This window comes from Rhinolophus sinicus, linkage group LG10, assembly GCF_036562045.2.
Source record: "Rhinolophus sinicus isolate RSC01 linkage group LG10, ASM3656204v1, whole genome shotgun sequence".
NCBI lineage: Eukaryota > Metazoa > Chordata > Mammalia > Chiroptera > Rhinolophidae > Rhinolophus > Rhinolophus sinicus.
In genome coordinates this window covers 60,591,194-60,615,870 of record NC_133759.1, presented here as the reverse complement: position 1 = coordinate 60,615,870, position 24,677 = coordinate 60,591,194, and the positions used below count along the sequence as shown (strand labels likewise).

The following is a 24,677-nucleotide window of genomic DNA, read 5'->3' as shown; positions in this document are numbered from 1 at the left end:
ACATGTTCCAAAGTACCATCATCATAGTGGAATATTTCCACATACAAAATTTAAGAAAATCATCTTATTACAAAATATAAGTCCATGTCACTTCCTAGTATTTGGAGTTTAGTATATGTTAATATGACAAATGGATATAGTCTTAATTCTAATATACAGTCAGTAAATAGTAAAATTATATCCATGTATATTTGGTGATCTGCCATGAATTCAAGTGTTAAATAGATCCAATTGAAAGAACTCAATTTCATCATATTCTTATTCAAACTACGTACTTAAACCCTTATGAATGCTAATCTTGATGGCCAATGAGCCAATTGAACCTCTAATTATTTAATAAATGACACCTAGGTTTTATTTATAGGGTGGGTCTGCCCCAAGGTCTCTGGTGAGGTTGCAATTGAGAAGTGAGCCAAGTTTTACTATCATCTGAAGCCTTGATGGATTGGCTCACTCCCAAGATAGCTGACTCACATGGCGTTAGCAGGAGGCTTCAGTTCTTTGGTAGATAGAACCCTTGAGTGTCCCTCTGACATGCCAGATGGCTTTCCCGAGACTGAGTGACAGAGCAGAGGAAGAAGCCCCAGTGCCTTTTCTAACTTGCTCTCAGATGTTACCCATGGCTACTTTCATCATATCCGGTTCACTCAAAGCGAATCACGAAGTCGAGCCCAACTCAAGAGGAGGAAAAGTAACCTCTGCTTAATGTTGGAGGGAATAACATATGAGGGCATGTTTTAAAACCACCATGAAAGATAATCTGAATGGGAGGACTTGTCTCTTCGTGTTAGACTTCTATGTGTAAAAAAGGTATTTCAGGCTATGCCAAAGCCTGGAGCCCAGCCACTGCAGTGGGCTGACTAAGGGTATGGGGCTGAAGGAGTGCAGGCCCGGCAGTGTGGCAGCTTCTCGGCAGCCGGCCTAGGATCTCTGCAAAGGTATGACATTGGAAAGCCACCTAGCATCTCTGCTGCCTGTAGAATAGGGACAGCATTGCTTTCCTCACGGGGTTGTAGTGAGAGATAAGTGAATTAACACATATAAAATACTCAGAGAAGCACCTGGCATCTAGAAAGTGATCAGTAAAGTGCTAGCAACTACTTGTAGCGTTAGCATTATTGTCACCGTATGTGGATTCATGCTCTGTAACTTTTTATTCCCCTCTTCTTTAGCCTAAAAACCCTGTTGTGTCTCCTCTTCAAACTTGCTTAATTTTTTTTTCTTCCTTCATAGCCTTTCTCTACATCCCTTCATTCACACACACAACAGTTTTGTACCAAAATATTTCACTACATGCAGAGATTTTAAAATTCTTTGGGAGGGGACGGAAATCAGAAGCAGGGAAGAAGTGTATTGGTTTGGAACGTCTGGTTAGTGAGGCAGCTATAGTGGGAACGCGCTGAGGACAGGTGCAGCTCTCAAAGACTGTTTGACTGGTATGCTCAGTGGTTTTCAAAATGCAGATTTCCAGCTTTTAAAAAATAAAAAGGTCTGGGCACACTAGGCTTACATTCCCATGGCAACAACTGGACGGGTTATATAGCTACACCATTTTTAGAAAAGACATATCTTTTCCAGGATGTCAAAGTATTTTCTGTTGTATTAATCCAGACCCTCTTTACTCAAATTTACTGACATGCCTGGCTCTTGATGATACTGAGTTTGCACACCCTCTCTCCGATTAAAGACCAGCACTCTGCAGCTTAGTTAGTCAGTATAATCTCCTGTGAGAAGTACTTCCACCTTCAAGGTACCCCTATCCATCTATAAAGGCAGCCATTTGGAACTACAGCAGGAAACTGGTCTGGGATTCTTATCTTCAAACCTGTGTGGACACTGATTACAGTCCTCCTGGCTAGATGATGAGAACTTTGGAGTGTAGCTAGATGACCTTGAGTGAAAGGAAACATTACATATCACACTGTGTGGTGGGAATGGACATATTACGGGAGGTATCAACCGAGTCAGGGCAAAGAAGAAATGGAAGATGATCTTAGCTAGTCTGGAGCAACTCAAAAGACTGTCCCAGGTTTCTGGATTAAAAACATGGACATAATAACTTAAAATAAATCAAAAGTAGGCACTTGAGGATATTAATAAATATGTATCTGTCAATCCAAGGAACTTCTGCTTTGGTAGGACATGAATGAACAGGAATTAAATAGATTCAGGACAACCTTTTAGATCCTTCCAGCACATAGGAAAATACACATTCATGAAATAAACCCATGCAGACAGACATGAGAGATGGGTGAGGAGGGCTTCTGGAAAGAGACTTTTATCCAGATGTTTCAGAGAACAAAGGATAATTACAGGTGAAAGGGAGAGAAAAGGAAGTGTTAACACATCAGTAAAACAAATACCTAAATCATGGATTCAGGTGGTATGTGTACATGGCCTTACCAGGTGTTACTCACTTTCCAGAAATCTTATGTGGATGTTTTGTAATTTGAGAACTTCTGTTTCCTTCCTTATGTTTTTTCCTTGGCTTTTAAGCCACCCTGTACATATTCTCCTGGGGTATATTTTATGGCTCACTATTAACAGTTCAACGACACAGTTTATTTGCTTGATAAAAAAGAATAATGTGACTTTGGAGATAAATGTGAGGCCACTGCTTGCACCTGGGTCATTGGAGTTTCATAGAAGTTAACATCATCTTTCGTCCAAGGCTGTGGGCTTGCATTTTTGCTTATTAATCATCTTTTCTGGTTTGTCTCCATGTTATTTGTGTTCCTCCTTTAGACAGCCTGGGAGGGTACCATGGGAATTCAGACTTATTGAGTCTATCTTTCATTATGCTGAAAATAAGGATTGCACGTCACCTTCTAGACGGGTCTTCCTTAGATTTCATTTGCAGCTAATAAACCAAATGAAGCCATTTCAGTGCTGAGAAGCTTGTTTTCACCTGACAAGCTATCATTTATCATTTATAATGGACAGGACCTAAGATAATAAAGCATTTGGCTTGTTTTCCTTTTCCTGACTTTACTTTAGGTATAGATCCACACAGTTAATGAGCAGTAATTTCAGATTCTTAGGTGTTAGCTATCTTCCCCCCAGAAAACAAGGAAAGAAGTGTTTGATAACACTCATTAAATGACTTGAGCTGAGTGTTCAGATATATATATTTTTTTACTTTTATTGTGTAACTCATGATCATAGATATGTTGTAGAGAGGGGAAAATTAAAAAGAAAAAAAATTAACTTTCTAGCTCTAGAAGGTTCAACTCTCAAATGAATAAATTTTTTCCAAATTCAAGCTAGGTTGATCAAAAGAGGATGTTGTTATCAGTTTCACCAGGAAGTGACAACTCACTCACTTATAGCCCATCAGTCACAGTGTATGGAGGAGACTTTCTTTCCAATGAGATTGATAATGAGAGTGTGGTAGACGCTCAGGAACTGTAAGAGAAAGTTACAGGAATCTGAGGCTAGCAGCTTGGGAGCTTTCACGTCCCTAAACCAAAAGGAAAAGAGAAGGTACTTGACCAGAATAATAGTCTATAATGAAGTCTTTCTTGAGATGATCAGAGACCTTTTGTGGAGGGACAGATCCACTCAAGACAACATTGCTGAGGCACCTGGAGGAATATCCACACCCTGACGTCCCACTCCTCCTTCCAAGGCTTCCCTCATGCCAGACGGGAAAGGAGCTCATCGATGCAGCCCCTAGCGTAGGACCAAGAGGAGTGAGGTGGAAAGTGGTGGGACAGGAACGGTGGGTTTTGCTATTAACAAAATGTATCTTTATTTCTCTGCTGTGAATCTGTATGGTCCTAAATTTTGGCTCTGTCAGCTTAGATAATCCTTTCTCAAATTTATATCAGTCATAAATACAGGCTGTTCCTTTCCTGATGAGGCACACAGATGATCTACAGCGCAGATAGGTCCCAAATGACATCCTTTTGACTGTCTCTTGACTGTGTCCCTCAGGGGATAGAATATTTTGGAATCCTTTTGTAAAAAGGAGTCTTAACAGCTTGAGAACTCTGCAAGGATCCACAAAAGGCTAACCATGGGTGAGAGAGCGTGTGGCCAATCAATGATTTAGACTCTGAGTGGAAAGACTTTGGTTCAATTGCATTACTAGTAGGCTGTGGGGAGTGTTTTGCCAATGTAGCTTTTAATTCGCTCCAGACATGGTATTCTGACATTTGCCGAACAGCTAAATAAATAGATCAGACTTCTTCACAACAGATTACAACAAGGTCAGACAGTGATATCAGTAATTTTGGAATATTGTCTATATCTGAGGATTTTTGTTTGTTTGTTTGTTTTGTGATAGTGACATCTGATGCTGCTGCTGCTAGTAGATGCCAGATAAATTCTATAGATATTCTCCTCCTGCTGTTAAATATTACCAGGCACCAGTCGTGCCCAGGCATTTGAGAGGAGCCCTAACTCAAATGGGATGTTGATTTTTATAATAACACATGTTTTATGGGTAACATTTCTGGAGGGTTTTTTAAATTTTTTGGTTTATGATTTATTTACCTGAATTTAAAATTTTGAAGCTAAAGAATATGATCTTCAATGACAGTTTTGGAATTTAGGATTCTGGATGTGAGGTTTGGGGTTGGAGGTCATTTCTCTGGGATGAGTAAAGAATGGAATTTTGGGGAATAAATTGGAAGTTCGTTTTTACAAATAAATTTGACACTAAACTGATTTTCATAAATATACTTGTGAGATCTGTTATGAGAAGAAACGTATGTGTTTTTTAATTATTTTACTTAAAACTATTTTAATAAAAAATTTAGTTTATATAATAAATAGCTTATAACTTATTGAGATCTTAGCTGGGAGCTTCTATTTTTACCTTTCCCAGTCAGATATTTATCCTTTAGGAGTTTGGATATGAATCTTTGTCAACCTTTTGTTTTTCCAGAAAACGAAATGATCAAATAGGTTTATTTGAACAGATGTATGAAGCATCACAGGATCAGTATATGCCACCTTCATCTTACATTACACTTGTTATTTACAGAAACAGTGGGTTTTGCTATTAACTAAATTTATCTTCATTTCTCTATGGTGTGAAGTGGGAATCTGTATGGTCCTAAGTTTTGGCTCTGTCTGCTTAGCTAATTTTTTTTTAATTGATGTCAGTCATGATAAAGGCTGTTCCTTTCCTGTAGGAATAGTTGCCCTGTGGAGACTATAATGTTGCAATCAGTGACGGATGGATATCCAGTTTATAAATTAATAAGTGGGTCCTTCACCAAGTTGCCAATTTTATGGGAGCTCTCTATATTAACTCCCCAACTAATGGTGATGGAGTATACATATGCACATTCATCAAGATGACATAAGTCTGAGATGATTAGACAAAATACTGCTTAGAAAGAATGTATCAATAAATAATCTGTACCAAAGTAGCTCCCATTACAAATAAAATAGACGTTGCATTATGAATAATGAGTATCCTGCCTTGAAACCAGTATCTGTTAAGCTGGGAAGGCAATTTTGTTGCCCAAATATTTCTTAATAGTCAATTTTAATGGCTCATTTCTTAAGTGAAAATTGTATGCCTTTTTTAAAAAAAGCTTTTTGCTGCTTCCTGGTGAAATGGTAAGATCCAAATGTCCATTTTTGGGGGGTTTTTTTTTGGTTTTTTAATTCTTTTAGCTTCGAATGGCTCTTTGGGCAAATAACACAGTTTTTGTAAGAACTATTTTAAAAACACAGCACCCAAAAAGTATCTGTATTTGCCTTTTTAAATGTCCAAGTGTTTTTTGTAATTCTGGCAATGGTTCTGATTCTCAGTTCAGAAGGATATGGAAAATGTCTCTGTAAAACATAAAAAACAAGTCTGTGCTGTTCTCTGTGTTCTTCAGTCTTTTTAACTGCTTCTCTCCTATTCCTGCTTACAATGCCAGCCAATATTTCCATCTTCAGATTTTCGCCTCTCCCAAAAATCCTGTTAATAACTGACATAAGCCACTGGGTTTGCTGGGGAGGCATCTGTGCCCCCCGTTGAGCTGGATGAGGCATTCACAGTTGTTGTTCTTGATTATGAAATCCTTCCAGTTGTGCAGATATTTATAAATATGATCCAAATAGTGAAATGATTGGCATCTTTGAGGAGGAAGGACCCCAGACCCCTGTGCCACCTAACACCCAATACACCAGCTCTTGGACACCTTTCTTGCCAGGCCTCTAGAGATCAAACTTGCAACACTTTGAGTCTTTTGCAGAAATGACTAAAAATGGGGGTTATAAGTTAGAACACTAATGCTTCCATAAGCTAGAATCCATACTATTTGACCAGATGATTTTTTTCATGAAGCTTTACATAGTACGACTGTTCCATAAAACACACTTTAGAAAGCTTTGACTGAAAGAAACAGGCACCCATCTTAGGAGGAAGTTTGGCTTTATAATTTCTATGGTGCAGTGTTCATAGAATTTTTAACCCTGTTAAAATAAACCACTATTCATAATTGGAAGGTGACTTGCTCCTATCTAATGCTGAAAGTCAATATTCAGTGTTTTTCTTTTTCATATACTTATGCATATATAATTAATGAGATTGTAGTGATTATGCCTGATGTGAATTGGGTTTCCTTCCTGTGTGATATGTTCTTTGTAAAAAAACATTAAAGGAGAGGCAACATTGACAGACTAAATCTTTCAGTTCTAATTATCAAAATGTACGTTATGGAACTCCAAAATTAAGGAGACAAATATATAATACATTTGATTTGACTTTTTGTCTCCTGCCACGATAGGCATTATTCATAAGTCACAGATCTCTCCCACTGAACCAGGACGTGAATCATTGTTCTCGGCACAGCACTCCAAGAGCCAGTCACACAGTTACATACCTTCCAGTGGCCATTCCATCGCCTGATATTTAAAATCTGTACCAACAATGATGTCTCATGGCATAATTCTCCATTCGAATTTTACTTATCTTAATTAGAAATAATAACCGTGGCAAAGGGATAAATTTCAGCATGTCAGAAAGGGGAAAGGGGGCTTACCAGTCTGCAGAGAGGGGTCTTGTAGGGACATCTATCACAATTCAGGACAGACTCTAGGTTTTGAAGGCCAGGACCCACTCTTAAACCATCATCACCGATAGTCCCATCTAAGTAGGGATTGCAAACCACAAATTCTGGACAACTCTTTTATCAGTAAATAGGAAACACAGGATTGTGAAGAACCAAAACCCACCTGCCCACAGAATTATAAAAGATATCTCACTTCTGATCCATTTTAATTGAGCAGTGAGATTTGAAAGCAAGAAATACTTGGGCACCAGAATATAGGACTCAGGAGTGTGCCCCTGAAGCTAGGAAATAGGACCAAAATAGAGCTGGGACTCTGGACTAATCATAAAAGTCACTGTTTGGTTATAGAGAGAAAGCGAGAGGGAGTAGAAAGAGCCTGGACTTTTAGTAGGACTGACTTGGTTCAAATCCTGGCTCCATTGCTTACTACCTGTAGCTCTGTGCTCTTGAACAATGTTATTTAAGCTCTTTGAGTCTCAGTTTACTTGCCAGGGAAAGTTGTAGTACATAATTCCTAGCACCTAGGAAAATTAACACTCAATACATGTTAATCCTCCATACCATTTTACTTATTCTGGTGAGGAGGAGATAGCTGTGCCACCTAACCACCCAATACACCAGCTCCTTAACAGCAGGGTATAAGTAAAGTGAAGAAATCAGGAAGAGAGAATACACAGGTCAAGGACAAATTGTATACATTTTACTTGGTTCACCCTCTCAGAGGTCAAGCTTAATGGAAACTTGATTTTCCATCCAAATATTGTTCACCCATCAGATGTCCTTTCCATGCCATCAGTTTGGCAAAGCTGGAATAAAATGTTTGGGCTTATCTTGCTTGAGCAATTAAAAAGGCCAAAATGTTGTTTGGTGTTAAGGGTGAGGTTTAAGATACTTCCTTTTGATGTTGAGATTTTTAGGCTTGATTATGAACTCACTGAAAGTGTTTTTTTTCCTTTGGAAGAGATTAAAGGGGCAGAGTGGGAGGGTATTGTTCAAGAAATAATATTTTTCTACTATTTGTAGCTATTATATTTGGGGGGTACATCATTTGCTTTAACCTGAGGCTCCTAATGATTTATACAAAAGAAAATAATTTCATACTTCAAGAACAAACCGAAGGTAGAAAAGCACACTAGAGTAGCTCACCCAGATTTCAGCAGAAGGCACATGGGGTCTCCACTGAACTGATATGTCATCTTATTTGTAAGATTACAACAAAGCCCAAGATTGAATTCCTCACCTGAATCACGTCCTTATTGACTGAATCCATTTGGACTCCCCTCTAATTTAGCAGAGTATTTTTATTAAAGCCAGGCATACAAGCATCAATTATCCAAGCTGCATCTAATTTTCTTCACCATTTATTTTCCTTCGTTGGCTGCCAGTGGACTAGAAGACATGATTAGAATTCAGCAGGAAAACAAAAACAACAGCAAAAAAGAAAAACAGTTCCACAAAAACAGATGCTTAAACAAGAACAACAACATTCAGAATTAAAATAACTTGTCATTTAAAAAAAGTATTTATCTTGCCTAATATAAACATGCTTGCTAGATTTGTATCAGCAATACCCACTACACGGGGACTAAATTAACATGCTGAATTGGAATAAGCAGAGACAAACCCAATAGTTGCATTTACTGTGCTTAATGTATATGCTACAATATGTTTTAAATGCCGTACAATAGTCAACCATTTTCAATAACTGTTGCAAAATGGCTGGCTTATTGCTGAAGTCTTTCTATTTGTTCTCTTACAGCCAGTGTCAGGGAGAGAAAGAGAATAAACTGAAGATATTCAGGTTATTTTATGAACTTGTAAAGGTACAGGTTTTGTTCAATGGAATGATACTAAAGTTGGCACACACATATTTATTTGATCAACCATCACTACAGCCTGGGTACCTTAATTTTGTCAAAAATGGCAAGAAAATGGTTCAACAGAGGAGAAGAACTTAAGATCTGAAAAGTGCTATCAAAGAAATATCAAATGATGCAAAGGAGGAGGAGTGGTGTTTGCACTGAATTTACGAGTCAGCATAAACCAAATCCTTTGTTTGTCAGGGGCTGGCAAATTATGACCTATGAGCCAAATCTGGCCCACCGATTGCTCTTATAAATAAGTTTTATTGGAACAAAACTACACTTATTCATTTACCTATTGTCCATGACTGTTTTCATGCCACAACAGTAGAGTTGAGTAGTTGTGACAAAGACTGGCCCATAAAGCTTAAAATATTTACGGACTAGCCCTTCACAGAGAGAGTTTGCCAACCCCTGGAGTATGTCAGTGGCACCCCCAATATTGCCTAATTGTTCCAGATGGCTCTGCATGTGATATGGTGAAACAGACCTTGGTTTCAACTCTCACTACTTAATAACTCTGAAACACTAAACTCTTTGAGCCTCAGTCTGTCCATAAAATGGAGGTCATCAAACCTATCTTACAAACTTAATGTAAGTACGTTGTGGATGCTAAATAAATATCATTCCCTTCCTGGCTGCCTTGAAGCCTTGGTAGGTGTCTTGAAACCAAAGACTTCGCAAACTCATTCTCAGGACATGATGAGAATTAACCTGCATAAGACTGGTGTGGTTGTCTTATTTGCCACCATTCCACTTCTCAAGCTCCGGGCACTTGATACTCTGGGCTCTATTCAGTTTCCCAAATGCACCGAGTTCTTTTCTGCCCCTTGACCTTTGCCCATGGTGTTCTCTTGTCTTGAGATCCTTACTCTTTGTTTTTCTATTAATCTGCCAGCCCCTTCCTGACTGTCCTGAGGTCTCGGCCTAAATGCCACCACCTACAAAAGGCCCTCTCTGCCCACCGAGGGGTAACATGGGTCCCGTCCTATGAGATGAGAATCCCCAGTGTTTCCCTCCCTTTCATAAATACTATCACAGTTTATAATTTTAGATATAGAACATCTTTGCCTGTTTCTTAGAAAATGTTCTTGCCAGCTTAGCTATTTACCATACTCAATGGTTAAAAGAGTGCCTAGTACAGATTAGTCTCTCAAGAATATGTTTTGAGTAAGTGACTGACTTTTTATTGAGCAATCTGGCAATATTTCCATTTCATTAAAAGGAGTCTGGATAATGTTGAAGTGAAAGAAGTGAATTTTTGATCCTGCCAATAGACTGGTTGCATGATTTGATGTAAGTTGTTTTTAACCTCCCTGAGCCTCAGTTTTCTCATCTAAGTTGGGATAGGTAATATCTACCTCACATGTTTGTGGCATAATCAGCTGTGGAAATGAATGAGAAAATACTAAGCAGAGTACATATTGTGTCTGAAAGACATTTGACAGTAGATAAAACCGTAGCCCTAGTATTTCTCCAGATCTTCCCTCAGTTTCCTTATCTGTGAAGTGGGGATAATACTACTTATGTGTTAAACACGTTAATACATGTGAAATAATTAGAATACTGCCTATCACCTGCTAAATGCCTAGTACACATTAGCCAGAGTTATATTTGTGATTATTATTATTAATACTTATATTCTTAAAGATGACCGTCACTTTTCCTAGAAAAGCACACATTCAAACAAAATTTCATAAATGGTTGCAATTTCTCTGCAACTCAATACCATGTCCTATATGCATATGCTAAGTGTCACCCTTTGCCATTACTTTTGTGGCCAAATCCTATAGGAATAGTTTAGTCATGGAACTTACCTAAAATTGTCCAAAAAGACTGTTCTGTGTGTGAATTTATCTGACTGGGGTTCCCTGATGTTCATCAGATACTCCAAAGGATTATGTTCCCCAAAATAGGTCTTAGTTCTGATTTTATCGGTTTGTTTGCTTATTTGCAGTTGAGAGGAGCTTGATAAATATCAAAGGCTGTTGCTTTTCTTCTTTTGGAGTTCGTTTTTCGCTTGTAATTGTGAACTAAAATCTGCAGCCAGAGTGTATTTTGCAAAGCTAAACACACAGAGACATTTGAAAACCGTGTGCTTGGACTGCCTGACTACCTGCACAGCTGCCAACAGCTGCCACGGACCTGGCTGGGCAACAGCGGTCGGGGGTCCAGGGCTGTGCGCAGTGTATCTGGCACCTTGACTGCCTCGCCAGGTGATCTTTACTTTTGAAACAGTAAATAACAACCCCTGTAATTCTCACCCGAGAATTTGGAAAAGCTTCTGAAAGCAGTCAGGAATCTTCTGGGAGAGTCTCTGGGTACTTAAATAGACCTAGCACTGACTTTTTTTAACATACACTTGGCAAGGAAAAAAAAAGCAGACTACTAAAAGTTGCAGTTGGTATTATCACGGAGCCGCAATTAGTGGTGGTAATAATGAATGAGCATGTTGAGGCACACATTGAGGATTTGGCATGCTTTATAAATGCCAAATAATAATGATGATGTCAGTGTGCTTTCATTTTCATACTGTCTTCATTTCATTCTCAGTTTGAGATCGCAGATTCCAGTAGTTAATTACAGAAATTGGCCCAGCGTGCGACCTTAAATCAGATTTCCATTAAAGTGCGTGACTGCAGCAAATTACTTTATAGTGCAATGGAATGGCACCATCTCTGGTGGGGTGGGGTTCCCCACCACCCCGGGGTGATTGTCCTCTCGGTGCTCTGTGGTACGCCGTTTCCTGAGCAATCCTGGTTCCCTGAGCTAAGCCGCCTGTGTGCCCGTTTCTTGTTGCGCTTCGTGAAAACACCCTAAGTGCTTTAGTAGTATCCCATACCCTCCTTCTCCTCTCTGTTTCTCACTGCTTCTCTCTCTCTTGCACTTCTCCTCCCTCGCCCTCGCTTCCCCCTTGCACCTCCTTCACCATGCTCCCTCTCTTACTGCTTTTTTTCTTGCTCTCTCACTCTCTCTCACTCTTTCACTCCCACTGCTCTCACATGATATATTTCTCATGTTCACTCATGCACTCACTCTTCTCTCTGTCCTGCTCTCCCTCTCCTATCACTCCATTCCTATCCCCTAAAGGAGGCTGCTTTTAAGAGCTGCCTTCGCTCAGCTCTGGAAAATGAAGGAATAAGCAAAAAGAACCAAGTCCCCATCCCTGGCCTCTGGCATCTGCCAATCTCCGCCTCACCTGCAGCTTCTCAGTTACCTCTCGTTCAGCCTGTAGGTCCTGAATGAACCAAGTTGGGTGACAGCTCTGCCTTCAATCTGGCTGCTCCCCTCTACTGAGTTCTGTTCTTTCCTTCTTTTCGTCTCCTGTAGCATCACCTCTTCAAAAAGCCTCTCGTCTCATCAGGCTGTATCACTGGCTCTGCCCTGGTCTTAGTTCTGAGACATCTACACACCCAGCATGGTAATTGCCAGCTTCCTGGTCTGGCTTTTAAACTAGTCTTTGAATTCCTTGAGGACAGTGATGATACATTATTCATGGCCTTATTCCAAGCACTTAATTCTATGCCCGGTACTAGTGTGCTGGCCATTAAGTGTCTATTGCAATTCATTTAATTCATTCACTCCTGAAAGCAGTATTTATTAGATGATTACGCTGTGTTGTGGATTGTGCTGCTGATAGGGAATCATGCTGTCCTGTTGTAGAGGAGCGCACAGCTGCCCTGCACAGAGGTGTTCCTCTCGGGCATGAGAGTGCAGGGTGAGAGGTGAAGAAACCACATGCAGAGCAATCCATGTCTCAGCACGTCTAACAAAGCCAGTTATTCCTCCATTGTTGGCAAAGACAGCTTTTCCTTGGGCTCAGCACCAGCTGAAGTAGTGGGCTCACCTTTAGCTGGAAGTTGTCATATGAAGAGTATCTGTTTAGAATATCAGATACTTGTTAAACACAATGAGATGTTGACATATAATGAATGGACTCATGGGAACTGATACCGTCTGAGGCAACACCAGATCTGCAGCTCATATCTGACACTCCTTCCAGGACCCACTGAGCAAGCAGATTGAATCAGAGCCATGGACACCCAGTCTCCTTGCCCCCCTCTCCTGCCTACATAGATGAATTCATGTAAGTTTGTTGTGTTTGGCGTCAGTTCTCTGTAGATTGGTCATACTGTTGTAGATGAACTGAACAGAGTAATTCACTCTAAGTTGATGAGACAGGACAATGTCAATGAGAAGATATTGACATCTGAAATCCACCTGAAATACCGTGCAGCTTGGAACATGGTGGAGGTGTACATGTGCCCATGTGTGCTTCACTGGGTAGCCTAGTTCTTCTACAGAAACCTGAGTGAGCCTCGGCCATTCCTGGTTCCTGAGTTTCACTCTTGGACCCCATGGAATCAGTATTGCCCTTGAGTGTTTTTTCTTTCTTTGTTCTGGCAAGTTCTTCTCCATCCCACAGCTATTTGGAAACTACCGCTACCCCCAGCCTGAATGCTAATAGTGTTTGAAAGCTGTTGTTAGAAAGCGAGCTTCTGCTTACGTGTCAGCCTGCTGCCAATGGTCATGGGAGATTTCTTTTTTGGGAATAACCTCAATCGCTAATTGGTTTGAAAAATATTGCTCATTTATTTTGTTCTTAAGATGTTACCTTTTATTGAAATTAAGTAAGTTTCTGTTTCTATTACATTAGAATTCAACATAGCTACAGTCTACCGAAAGAGGCTTTCTTAATTCTTCCTTGCTATCTAGGGAACCTGCTCACTCTCATCATTGCTTGTTGAAATAAATGCATGTATAGTGCAGCCACTATGGAAAACGGTATGGAGATTCTTCAAAAAATTAAAAACAGAGCTGCCATATGACCCAGCAATGACACTTCTGGGTATTTATCCAAAGAAAACAAAAACATTGATTCAAAAAGATATATGCACCCCTGTGTTCTTTGCAGCATTATTTACAATAACCAAGATATGGGAGCAACCTAGATGTTCATCAGTAGATGAATGGATAAAGAAGATGTAGTGTGTGCGTGTGTGTATTGTGTGTATATTGTGTGTGTATATTGTGTGTGTGTATATATCTATATATTATAGATAGATAGATAGATAGATAGATAGATAGATAGATAGATAGATAGATAGATAGATAGATAGATTCGGCAATAAAAAGAATGAAATCTTGCCATTTAGACAACATAGATAGACCTAGAGGGTATTATGCTAAGTGAAATAAGTCAGACAGCAGGACAAATACCATATGGTTTCACTTATATGTGGAATCTTAAAAAAAAAATAAAAAATGAATGAACAAAACAGAAACAGACCCATAGATACAAAGAACAAGCTAATGGTTGCCAAAAGGGAGTGGGTGGGAGGATGGGAATTAAAAGAAAGAAATACACGTATAAATATCCATTAAGTATGTTACAGGCATTCCACATGTAGTATGTCATTTAGTCCTTTCAACAACCTCATGCACTAGGTACTGTTATTCCCATTTTACAAATGAGGAAACTGTGTTTGAAACAAGGTATATACTGTGGCCAAGGTCCCAGCTCTAGCGGCTGGTGTGAATGAAGAATCGATAGGCTACTGGAGAGCTGACTTTGAGCTTCACCACTGCTGCATGTTAGCTATGTGACCTTGGGACACATAGTGTGAATTCTTTAAATGGCTTTCCCAGCTACAGAGGGCTAACCCTCCCTTTACTTTCTGAATAACGTTCTGGCAGGAATCAAAATTAAAAATAAGGGTTCGTATAATGGCACTTTCTAAAACGAAACAGTTAAGTGCTGAACAAATGTAAGGTGTTCTTTTCTCATATGCTTTATGTAGTTAATTTAGCCTATTGAAATAACAGGATTTAAAAATGGAGTGCAGCACACACATATATGCTTTGCAATTATTGTAGCATAATTTAATTGTGATTCCATTGTTGGAATTTTGATGCCTCCAGCTTGATGAATAGCCGTTTTCTCTGGGTATTATCAATTAATCTAGGTAATGAATTCTCTTCATTATCTTGTTCTTCATGTTAATTATACAGGATTTTCTTATACCTATTTATCAAGTCAGGGCAAGTACAGTTTTTTTCCCCCCATATGCCTTTGAATATGGAATATGCACAAACAGGTTAACATGATGGGTTTAAATTTACATTTCTGAAAGATTCCATTCTGTGGTTTGACTTTCCTTACATGCTTATTTGTGATATGATCTTGTATCTCTTTTTTTGGGGGGGTCTATTTTTTTTAATCAAAAAGCTTGTATTCTAAGATAATGAAGCTATCTCTGACTTTTGAGAATATACCTCTAGCATATCACAGTGGTATTAAGAAAGCATGGAATTATTTCTGCCTTTGTCTATTAACACAAGACAACAAATAATTAATAAGTTTCTAGTTTTGAAATATTCCATGAGGCCCATGGCAGATCAATTTAAGTATAAACCATGAGGAGAAAAGACATTAGTGCATGAAATTTTAAATAACACTACTCATAAAAGAACAGTTCCAGACAGCCATTTAAGAAAACATGGAAGACAGTATATAATGAGTGGTGACTGAATTCATTTCGAGGTCAGAGAAGTGACTGATGGGATAATATGGGTTAATATGATAATGTTATATGTTGATATTTATTGACTCAGTACTAAATTGTAACTTTCTTTATATTTTTTAGGTCTTTTGTTTTATATTTTATGTTCTGTGTTAAAACACACACACACACACACACACACAGAACATAACCGGCTAAAACTATTTTTTAGCCAGTGAGTTTTGAGAATGTTGTCTGTCAGCATTTTTGATGGGCACCTTCCTGTTTTTGATTTCAGGTAGAAGCCATCCTCGTCAATATTTTTGGAGGCATCGTCAACTGTGCCATCATTGCCAATGGGATCACCAAAGCCTGCCGGGAGCTGGAACTTAAGGTGCCCCTGGTGGTCCGGCTTGAAGGTAAGTTAAGGCAGACTCCACAGGTCTAGTCCCCCTTCTTCAAGATCTAGAGTGTTCTGCACTCACGAACTTCCTGCGAACACATAAGGAAACACTGGATTAAATACGATGAAGTAAGTGCAGTACAGCAGTAGTTCTGTCTATTAGCATGTAACAGGCTAATATACATGGCAACTCTCCAAAAATAGATATACTATGAGTCTCCAAATGTTCCAAACTTATTCCAGTGGGGTCCCTTTTAGTATGAATCATTTCAGGAGATTAGTATTTTGGTAGAAACACTCAGAAATGCTGCTCCAATAATTATTCATCATGGGAAAGTAATGGTTCTCAAAATCTTTTGGTCTCAGCTCTCCTTTACTTGTTAAAATTGTGGACCACAAAAGGTTATATCTGTCTATATTTATTGATTAATGTAATAATTAATTTGGTAAGAGGAGTAACTACTTGGAACTTTTAAAATATTTTTCATAATAAATTTTTATATTTTTTATATATAAGTATATGTTCTATAAATTTTATGAAAATAGCTATCTTAAAATTTTAAAAAGAATACCAGTTATTTAACATTTTTGAAGTTTCTTTAATATGTAGCTTAATATTTGCTTCTTCATTTTATCTGTTGCGATATGTTATTTTAGTTGAAGTATATGAAGAAAATCTGGCCTCAAATAGAGCTATGTATTTGGAAAAGGGAAGAGTTTTTAATAATAATTTCGTATAATTTTGAATAGTCTTCCTGGGTACTGCATTAAAGTCTATAAGTAATAGTTTCTTTATTAAAGATTAGTTTTATGTGGAATCTGAAACTATTTCAGTGAACTTTTCATACTGTTACATTAAAATCCATCGGTTTGTCTTGCACATTAAATGGATTTCATGTATGTATGATTTGTAATATCATGCATTGATCATATGGAAAATTTTGGGTTATGCAGATGTTCCAAAGGTTGACACTTTCACCATACAGTATCAAAAAATTCACATTTATTAATATCACACCATTCTCATCAAAGAAGCTTCCCAGTACTGGGAAGCTATCAAGATGGTAGATGCAAGTTTTCCAGAATTCCAATTTTCACATAAAAATACAGACTTTATCATCAGCCACAAAACAGTCAGTTGTTTTCCTTAAAGTGACAGACTCATTTCACTTATTTTCGAGAAAATTTCTGCCAAATCACTAAGTCTGAATAACCGTATGTGTGTTCTTCATTCTTCCAAGAAAAAACAATATTCAGTGGAAAAGTGGGTGGTTTAGCTTGCTGCTCAAACAACTGCACAGATGTTTTTCCTCAGAACGACCTCCGTAGTCCAGTGTGCAGCCTTCTGTATACTCACCATTTGATCACACAGAGTATTAGAAAGACCTGTATTTAAGGGTTGAGATTTTATAAAACTAATATATTTTATCTGTTCATTAAGGACATTTTTACTTGAAAGTGGCAACATTTTTATTGCAAGTGTGTGGTAGTGAAAAATACAATCACCACAAGTACAGTTTGATGCCACCGCTTTGATTCCATAGTAACATGCCAGTAGCTTTATCCACCATTACTTTTGTTTCATCAGTGTAAGTGCCAATAGAGTATTATTATTTTTTTAATATTATTTACTTGTTACAACAAAAATAGTTTTTCACATCAGGGACATCCCCCAGGGTTGTGTGGACCACACTTTGAGAACCCCTGTAATAAAGAAGCAGAAACAGACACTTTAATATAAGAGCTACGCAACAGGCCTATCGACATCATTAAAAAATTCAGATTACAATGATCAAGCAGCCCCCTTGAGTAGATTTCTACAGCATCATTCTTGGGACAGCTCAGTTTCTCCAAGTTCCATGCTGGTGCCTTAATTCCCTAAAGACATTCTTCTGAAGATAAAGTCCAGAGATATTTTGTCCCTGCTATGTATTCCTGTCCTTTGGGGTCAAGACTCCACAACAGCTGCAGCCTGTTTTTCTCTGTTTGCTTCTTTCTTCATGTCTCTTTCTTCTCTCACTAAGACTATCTCACAAACTTAGATCAGGACCCTATGGACTTGATAGAAATAATGATAGCAAAAGAAAAATGAAACTAGTAGAAGTTTTTTGTTTTTGTTTTAATTAAAGTTTACTGGGGTGACGATTGTTAGTAAAGTTACATAGATTTCAAGTGTACAATTCTGCAATATATTATCTATATCTCACATTGTGTGTTCACCACCCAGAGTCAGTTCTCCTTCCATCACCATATATTTGATCACGTTTACCCTCTTCTAGAACCCCCCCGACCCCTTTACTCTCTGGTAACCCCTAAACTATTGTCTATGTCTATGAGTTTTTATTTCTTCATTTGTTTGTCTTGTTCTTTTGTTGTTATCAGTTTTATATACCACATATCAGTGAAGTCACATTAAAAAAAAAGTAGAAGTTGGCAAAGTTTAGTATGGACATTAAAACATCTGAATGAATTAAAATCTTTTTTAAAAAATGTAAATGCAACATACCATAGTTGATTCCAAAAGAATAATTTATAAAAAATTAAAATGATTGGCAAGGCAGCAATGAAAACAAAATTGATCAAGGAGGTAATGGGTTCATCAGTGTAAGTATTATTCTGATTAAAATGTTGATATCAAACTGTTTTCAAGGTCTAAGTGACCGGTGACCCTCAGATTCTAAAAGTCAGCTCTTTTGTGTTCTTCAAAGCGAGCAGGTCTCCATAAGCAAATCCTATTAGTATCTGTCACTTGGAAATTACTAGATTAGTGCATGCTGTCGTGCACTCATTCTGTCCTCTGATCCTCCCTGTACCTGTGTTGTCAGCAGAGGTCCATAATTACTATCCATAATTACTAGCTTTTAGTACATTCCTAGAAAAGAAAGTTATCCCACTTTTATTTTTTCCCAAAAGATTAAAAGGAGAACTTCTCTTCTGTTCACACTGTGTTTAGTGTTCCAGAAGTATTAAATGATCCCTCTCATTTAACATATCCCTATAATAGGTATCTGGATGATAAACATGCTGAAATATGCAAAATACCACATCCAAGATTATCTTCCGTACTAATCATCAATGACTGTATCAGAGGTCTATATGAGCTACTAGGAAGAAGCTTTGAAATTTCTAAGTTTGTTAGGCAATCAGATTTGCATCTTTTCCATTAATGCACTTCCAGCGTATATGCCTGTGGGTTTTAATTAGCTAATTAATATGGTAAATACTATGTGCAGGTTATTGAGCTTCAGGTATTAAAGAGGATGTATAGAAATGTAAGAAATGATCCCCAGTACTGGAGAACTTGGGAAATAAAACAAAAAGAAAGAAAGAAAATTTAACAATGCAAGATAATATATATGTAAATTGTTAAGAAGTGTTTGCCCTACTAGAATCTGCTTCTATCTTAGTAGCAATGGCCATCGGGGCTTCCCAGAGAGCCACCAGCGTGACTTGTGGAATCTTCAGAAATATTGATAGCTCACAATGTCCACTATATTGTGGGGAATTGAATGTGATGGCTGTAGATGAGCCCAAAAAGGATACTGTCCCCCAGATTTATGTAGGCTAAATTTATCCATGGTGATGTTCTTTGCCACTACTCTCACCATAATAGCCCCTATCCTATAATAAGCACCTAAGACCTTTATCAAGAGAGGAAAAGCAGGAGCACTTTTGACATTTCTGGAGTACTAGCTGGTATTCTTTTCATCCTTTTGTGGGAATGAGCATCTTGTGTAATAAATGTCCTTAGATAGATACAGCTTTCGCACTCAGCATAGTTGTACCAAGGACCCTCACTAATACCGATATGCAATTTCCGGGAAACCAGCAGCCCCAAGGTTATGTAACCAAGGTTACGACCTATCCCCAAATTGTGTTGGTCCTACATAATAAACAAGAAAAAGAGGAAGAATTCTGCTCCAGCTCTACTCTTGGCACTAATCATAGATAACAAATTGTAGAAAACTGGAGATAGTGTTACCTATAAAGGCCCTGTAAAAGGAACTAAAGAAAACCAGGCCTGTGCTCTTAATGCTAAGGGAACGTGGACTGCCAGGAAGCTTTTATCCCTCAAGCTGAGCGCCTTTTGTAGTGCCCACTGTCATCAGCATACCCCTCTTTTAAGCTTACTCAGTATTGACTACTCTAGTTATAGTGCATTTACAGATGTGAGTTAGCAAAGAAATATTATAAAAGGAGAATTTCTAAGTTAAAAATGGAAATAAGTAAGATTTGAATCATGGAAAGAAAGAAGGAGGGAATGTGGTTTCAAACTTGGAGTCGGTACTGGGATCCTAGCAGTGATGGACAAACACAGGATCTGCGTAGACCAGAAGGTTGTCCTGGAGAGAGCAATGACTGCAGCAACACACTGTGGCTGAAAGAACAGAGTGGGAAACTCAAGTTATTAGCCAGAGTCTATGACATTAGATCTAAAACCCGGGCAGGACTGTCATATAAGAAGTAACAGTGGAGTAGAAGCCAGAGCAGAAAAGAGTAGTTGTGAGAAAAGGAGGGTGCTAGGGTTTTAAATCTAATGGGCAGGAGAAGGATGTCATAGTTGATGGATGTGGGAAAGTCAGAAGTGGGGACTATACAGAGAGAATGGGAGAGTATTAGGGTACAGTCATCCTTAGTTTGAGGTGAAGCTGTAATATCAGATGGAATGCATGTGGAGGTAGAGATATGGGAATACAGGGGATGATCCAAGGAGAGTTATGATAGACAAGTGCATGTCACCCCCAATTTGAAGTCCCCCGGTAAGCCACGCTCAGGACTTGCTGCATTGGAAATTGTTGCCCTGCAGTACCGCTCAGTTAAAGTAAGAAGCCAACCAAAACCAAAAATCTCCTGTCACAGACAATCTGGTTCTTAATGCTTCCAATGGGAAAAACAGTTGCTAACTACAGGGGCCTTTGAGGAATTTCTCTTGTACTCACTCTAAATTTTTCATTTGCTTTCCTCTGGGTTGGAACATAAATTCTGCTCCTCCCACAAATCTCTCTGCATTCAGTTATATTTTATCCAACCTTAGAGTATGATTTGCTTCCTTCTGTTTTTCTAAACAGAGCCATTCTCCATTGCCTTTGATGACAGAGAAAGACAAAGGGGCAGGAACATTTTGGACAATTCTAGTGGTAGTTTCTATTAACTTCACATAGCACTATACTTTCTGTCTTAGCTGATGAATTTCTCCATGGTCTTTAATCATTTTAATATTAAAATTGGTTTCCATTTCCAGAATACACATCATTGTCTCGCTATTGAAAGTGAGGTGAGAAAGGTGTCTATCACCCCAACATTCAGGATAAAGCTGACTGACACATAAAAACTAAGGGTGCTAGAAAATTTTTACTAGAGTCTGAATTGCAATAATAAATAGTTAGTATTGCTAACATTTGTTGACTGCTTTCTAAGTTTCAGATATTCTGACACAGGATTTCTTTCTTCCATTGTATGTTTTTGGCTTCTTTGTTGAAAATTATCTGTCCATATTTATGTGGGTTTATTTCTGGGTTCTCAATTCTATTCCATTGGTCTGTATGTCTGTTTTTCTGCCAATACCAAGCTGTTTTGATTATTGTTGCTCTGTATTACAAGCTGAAGTCAGGGAGTGTGATACCTCCAGCCTTGTTCTTTTTTCTCAGGATTGCTTTGGGCTATTTGGGGTCTTTTGTGATTCCATACAAATCTGACGATTTTTTGTTCTATTTCTTTAAAAAATGCCATATTAGGCTATATATATAGTCTAAACAAATGTGAGATTTTTTAATGACCAAAATAACAGACATTTCAAAGCCTGATCATCTGTTTTTTAATTAAATTCATTGGGTGACAATGGTCAGTAAAATTAAATAGGTTTTAAGTATACAATTCTATAATACATCATCCATATATCACATTGTGTGCTCGCCACCCAGAGTCAGTTCTCTTTCCATCACCATATATTTGAGCCCCTTTGCCCTCTTCAACCAACCCCCTGACCCCTCACCCTCTGGTAACCACTAAACTATTGTCTGTGTCTATGAGTTTTTGTTTCTTTGTTTGTCTTGTTCCTTTGTTGCTTTCAGTTTTATATCCCACAAATCAGTGAAATCATATGGTTCTCAACTTTTTCTATATGATTTATTTCGCTTAGCATAATAATCTCAAGATCCATCCATGTTGTTGCAAATGGCACTATTTCATCTTTTCTTATGGCAGAATAGTATTCCATTGTGTATATTTACCGCATCTTCTTTATCCATTCATCTATCGAAGGGTACTTTGGTTGTTTCCATGTCTTGGCCACCATAAATAATGCTGCAATGAATATCAGACTACATATATCTGTACAGGTAAATGTTTTCAAATTTTGGGGGTAGATACCCAAGAGACAGATTGCTGAGTCATATGGTAATTCTATTTTTTAATTTGTTGAGGAACCTCCATACTGTTTTCCATAGCAGCTGTACCAATTTACATTCCTACCAACAGTATATGAGGCCTCCTTTTTCTCCACAGACTGGTTATTATTTGTCTTGTTAATGATAGCCATTCTAACAAGTGATAGCTCATTGTGGTTTTGATTTGCATTTCCCTAATAGCTAGTGAGCATTTTTTCATATATCTATTGGCCGTTTGTATGTCTTCTTGGAAGAAGATTCTGTTCATGTCCTCTGCCCATTTTTTAATTGGATTGTTTGTCTTTTTCTTGTTGAGTTGTATGAGTTCCTTATATATTTTGTATATTAGCCCCTTATCGGAAGCATTGTTTGCAAATATCTTCTCCCATTGGGTTTGTTGCCTCTATTTTGTCAATGGTTCCTTTTGCTGTGCAGAAGCTTTTTAGTTTGATATAGTCCCATTTACTTAATTTAGCTTTTACTTCCCTTGCCTTTGAGGTCAAATTCATAAAATCCTGTTTGAACCCAAGGTCCATAAGTTTAATACCTCTGCTTTCTTCTATGCAGTTTATTGTTTCAGTTCTTACCATTTAGGTTTTTTATCTATTTTGAGTTAATTTTGGTATATGGTGTCAGTCTAGTTTCATTCTTTTGCACATGGCTTTTTAAAGTTTCCCAGGACCATGTATTGAAGAGGATTTCTTTCTTCCATTGTGTGTTTTTGGCTTCCTATCTGTCCATATTTATGTGGTTTTATTTCTGGGTTTTCAATTCTATTCCATTGATCTGTATGTCTGTTTTTCTGCCAATACCAAGCTGTTTTGATTATTATTGCTGTGTAGTACAAGCTGAAATCAGGGAGTGTGATACCTCCAGCCTTGTTCTTTTTTCTCAGGATTGCTTTGGGCTATTTGGGGTCTTTTGTGATTCCATACAAATCTGATGATTTTTTGGTTCTATTTCTTTAAAAAATGCCATTGGGATTTTGATGGAAATTGCATTAAATCTGTATATTGCTTTGGGTAATATGGCAATTTTAACTATGTTGATTCTTCCAATCCATGAACATGGAATGTCTTTCCATTTCTTTGTGTCTTCTTCAATTTCTTTTAAAAATGTCTTATAGTTTTCAGTGTATAGGTCTTTCACATCCTTGGTTAAGTTTATTCCTAGGTATTTTATTCTTTTTGTTGCAATTGCAAAAGGAATTTTTTTTTCATTTCTTTTTCTGAAATTTCATTGTTAGTATATAGGAAAGCAATGGATTTTTGTATATTGATTTTGTAGCCAGCAATTTTATTGTATTCGTTGATTGTTTCTAATAGCTTTTTGGTAGAGTCTTTAGGGTTTTCTGTATAAAGAATCATGTCATCTGCAAAGAGTGACAACTGAACTTCTTCATTCCCAATTTGGATGCCTTTTATTTCTTTCTCTTGCCTGGTTGCTCTGGCAAGGACTTCCAATACTATGTTGAATAACAGTGGTGATAGGGGACAGCCCTGTCGTGTTCCTGAACATAAAGCAAAAGGTTCAGTTTTTCACCATTAATTAACATATTAGCTGAGGGTTTGTCATGTATGGCCTTCATTATGTTAAGGTATTTTCCTTCTATACCCATTTTATTAAGTGTTTTAATCATAAATGGATGTTGTATCTTGTCAAATGCTTTTTCTTCATCTGTTGATATAATCATATGACTTTTGTCCTTTATTTTATGTGGTGTATCACATTGATCGATTTGCATATGTTGACCCATCCTTGTGCCCTTTGGGGTGAACCCCACTTGATCATGATGTATAATCTTTTTATGCATTGTTATATTCAATTTGCTAGAATTTTGTTTAGGATTTTTGCATCTGTGTTCATCAGAGATATTGGTCTGTAATTTTCTTTTTTGTGTGTGTTATCCTTACCAGGTTTTTGGTATCAGATAATGTTTTACTAGTAGTATATATGTCTTAAATAAAGAAGGTAGCCTCTCTTCATTGTTGTGTGGCCATTTGGAAAACCAGGCATCCTTGCCATAAGTCTCACCAATTTGTGGCCCACACTTTACAGACTGTTGCCACAAATAGTGTATTAGGAATGTCCTGATGAGGAAAGTTTTAATCAAATCAGGCTTGATTTAGTGGGATTTTGTGGACAAATCTTTGTTCTCAGCTGTCTAATAATTACAGGCTGTTTTACCAGTAGATAAGGAAAGGATTACTCTCCTCTTTGAAAATGGTAACTTTATAATTACATGTATTTACTTGCCTTATCAGAATAGAGCTCACCAGCTGAGACACAGGATTATTTTTATTTAAAAGACTCCTGGGTAAATCGAACAACCACATTTTGGTGGGGAGCTTAGCTTTTGTAGACAGTTGTTACTGTTACGAATAAAGAACAAACAATCTGGAATGAGTTGGGATTTTTTTTCTTTCTTTTGGAAATGTATACAAAAATTACCTTGATGGTTAATTCACCTCAACCCCTAATACTATTGAGAAATGCACAGACAT

General features: G+C 37.8%; 1 protein-coding gene across 1 annotated transcript in view; it reads left to right on the top strand.

Annotated features, from left to right (window-relative positions):
* SUCLG2 (succinate-CoA ligase GDP-forming subunit beta) overlaps window positions 1-24,677 on the top strand; it is a 253,425-nt gene that overhangs the window by 214,546 nt on the left and 14,202 nt on the right. Inside the window, exon 10 of the mRNA XM_019757202.2 lies at window positions 15,683-15,803. Within this exon, the coding sequence (XP_019612761.2) occupies window positions 15,683-15,803 (121 nt within the window). The remainder of the gene's footprint in view (window positions 1-15,682; window positions 15,804-24,677) is intronic.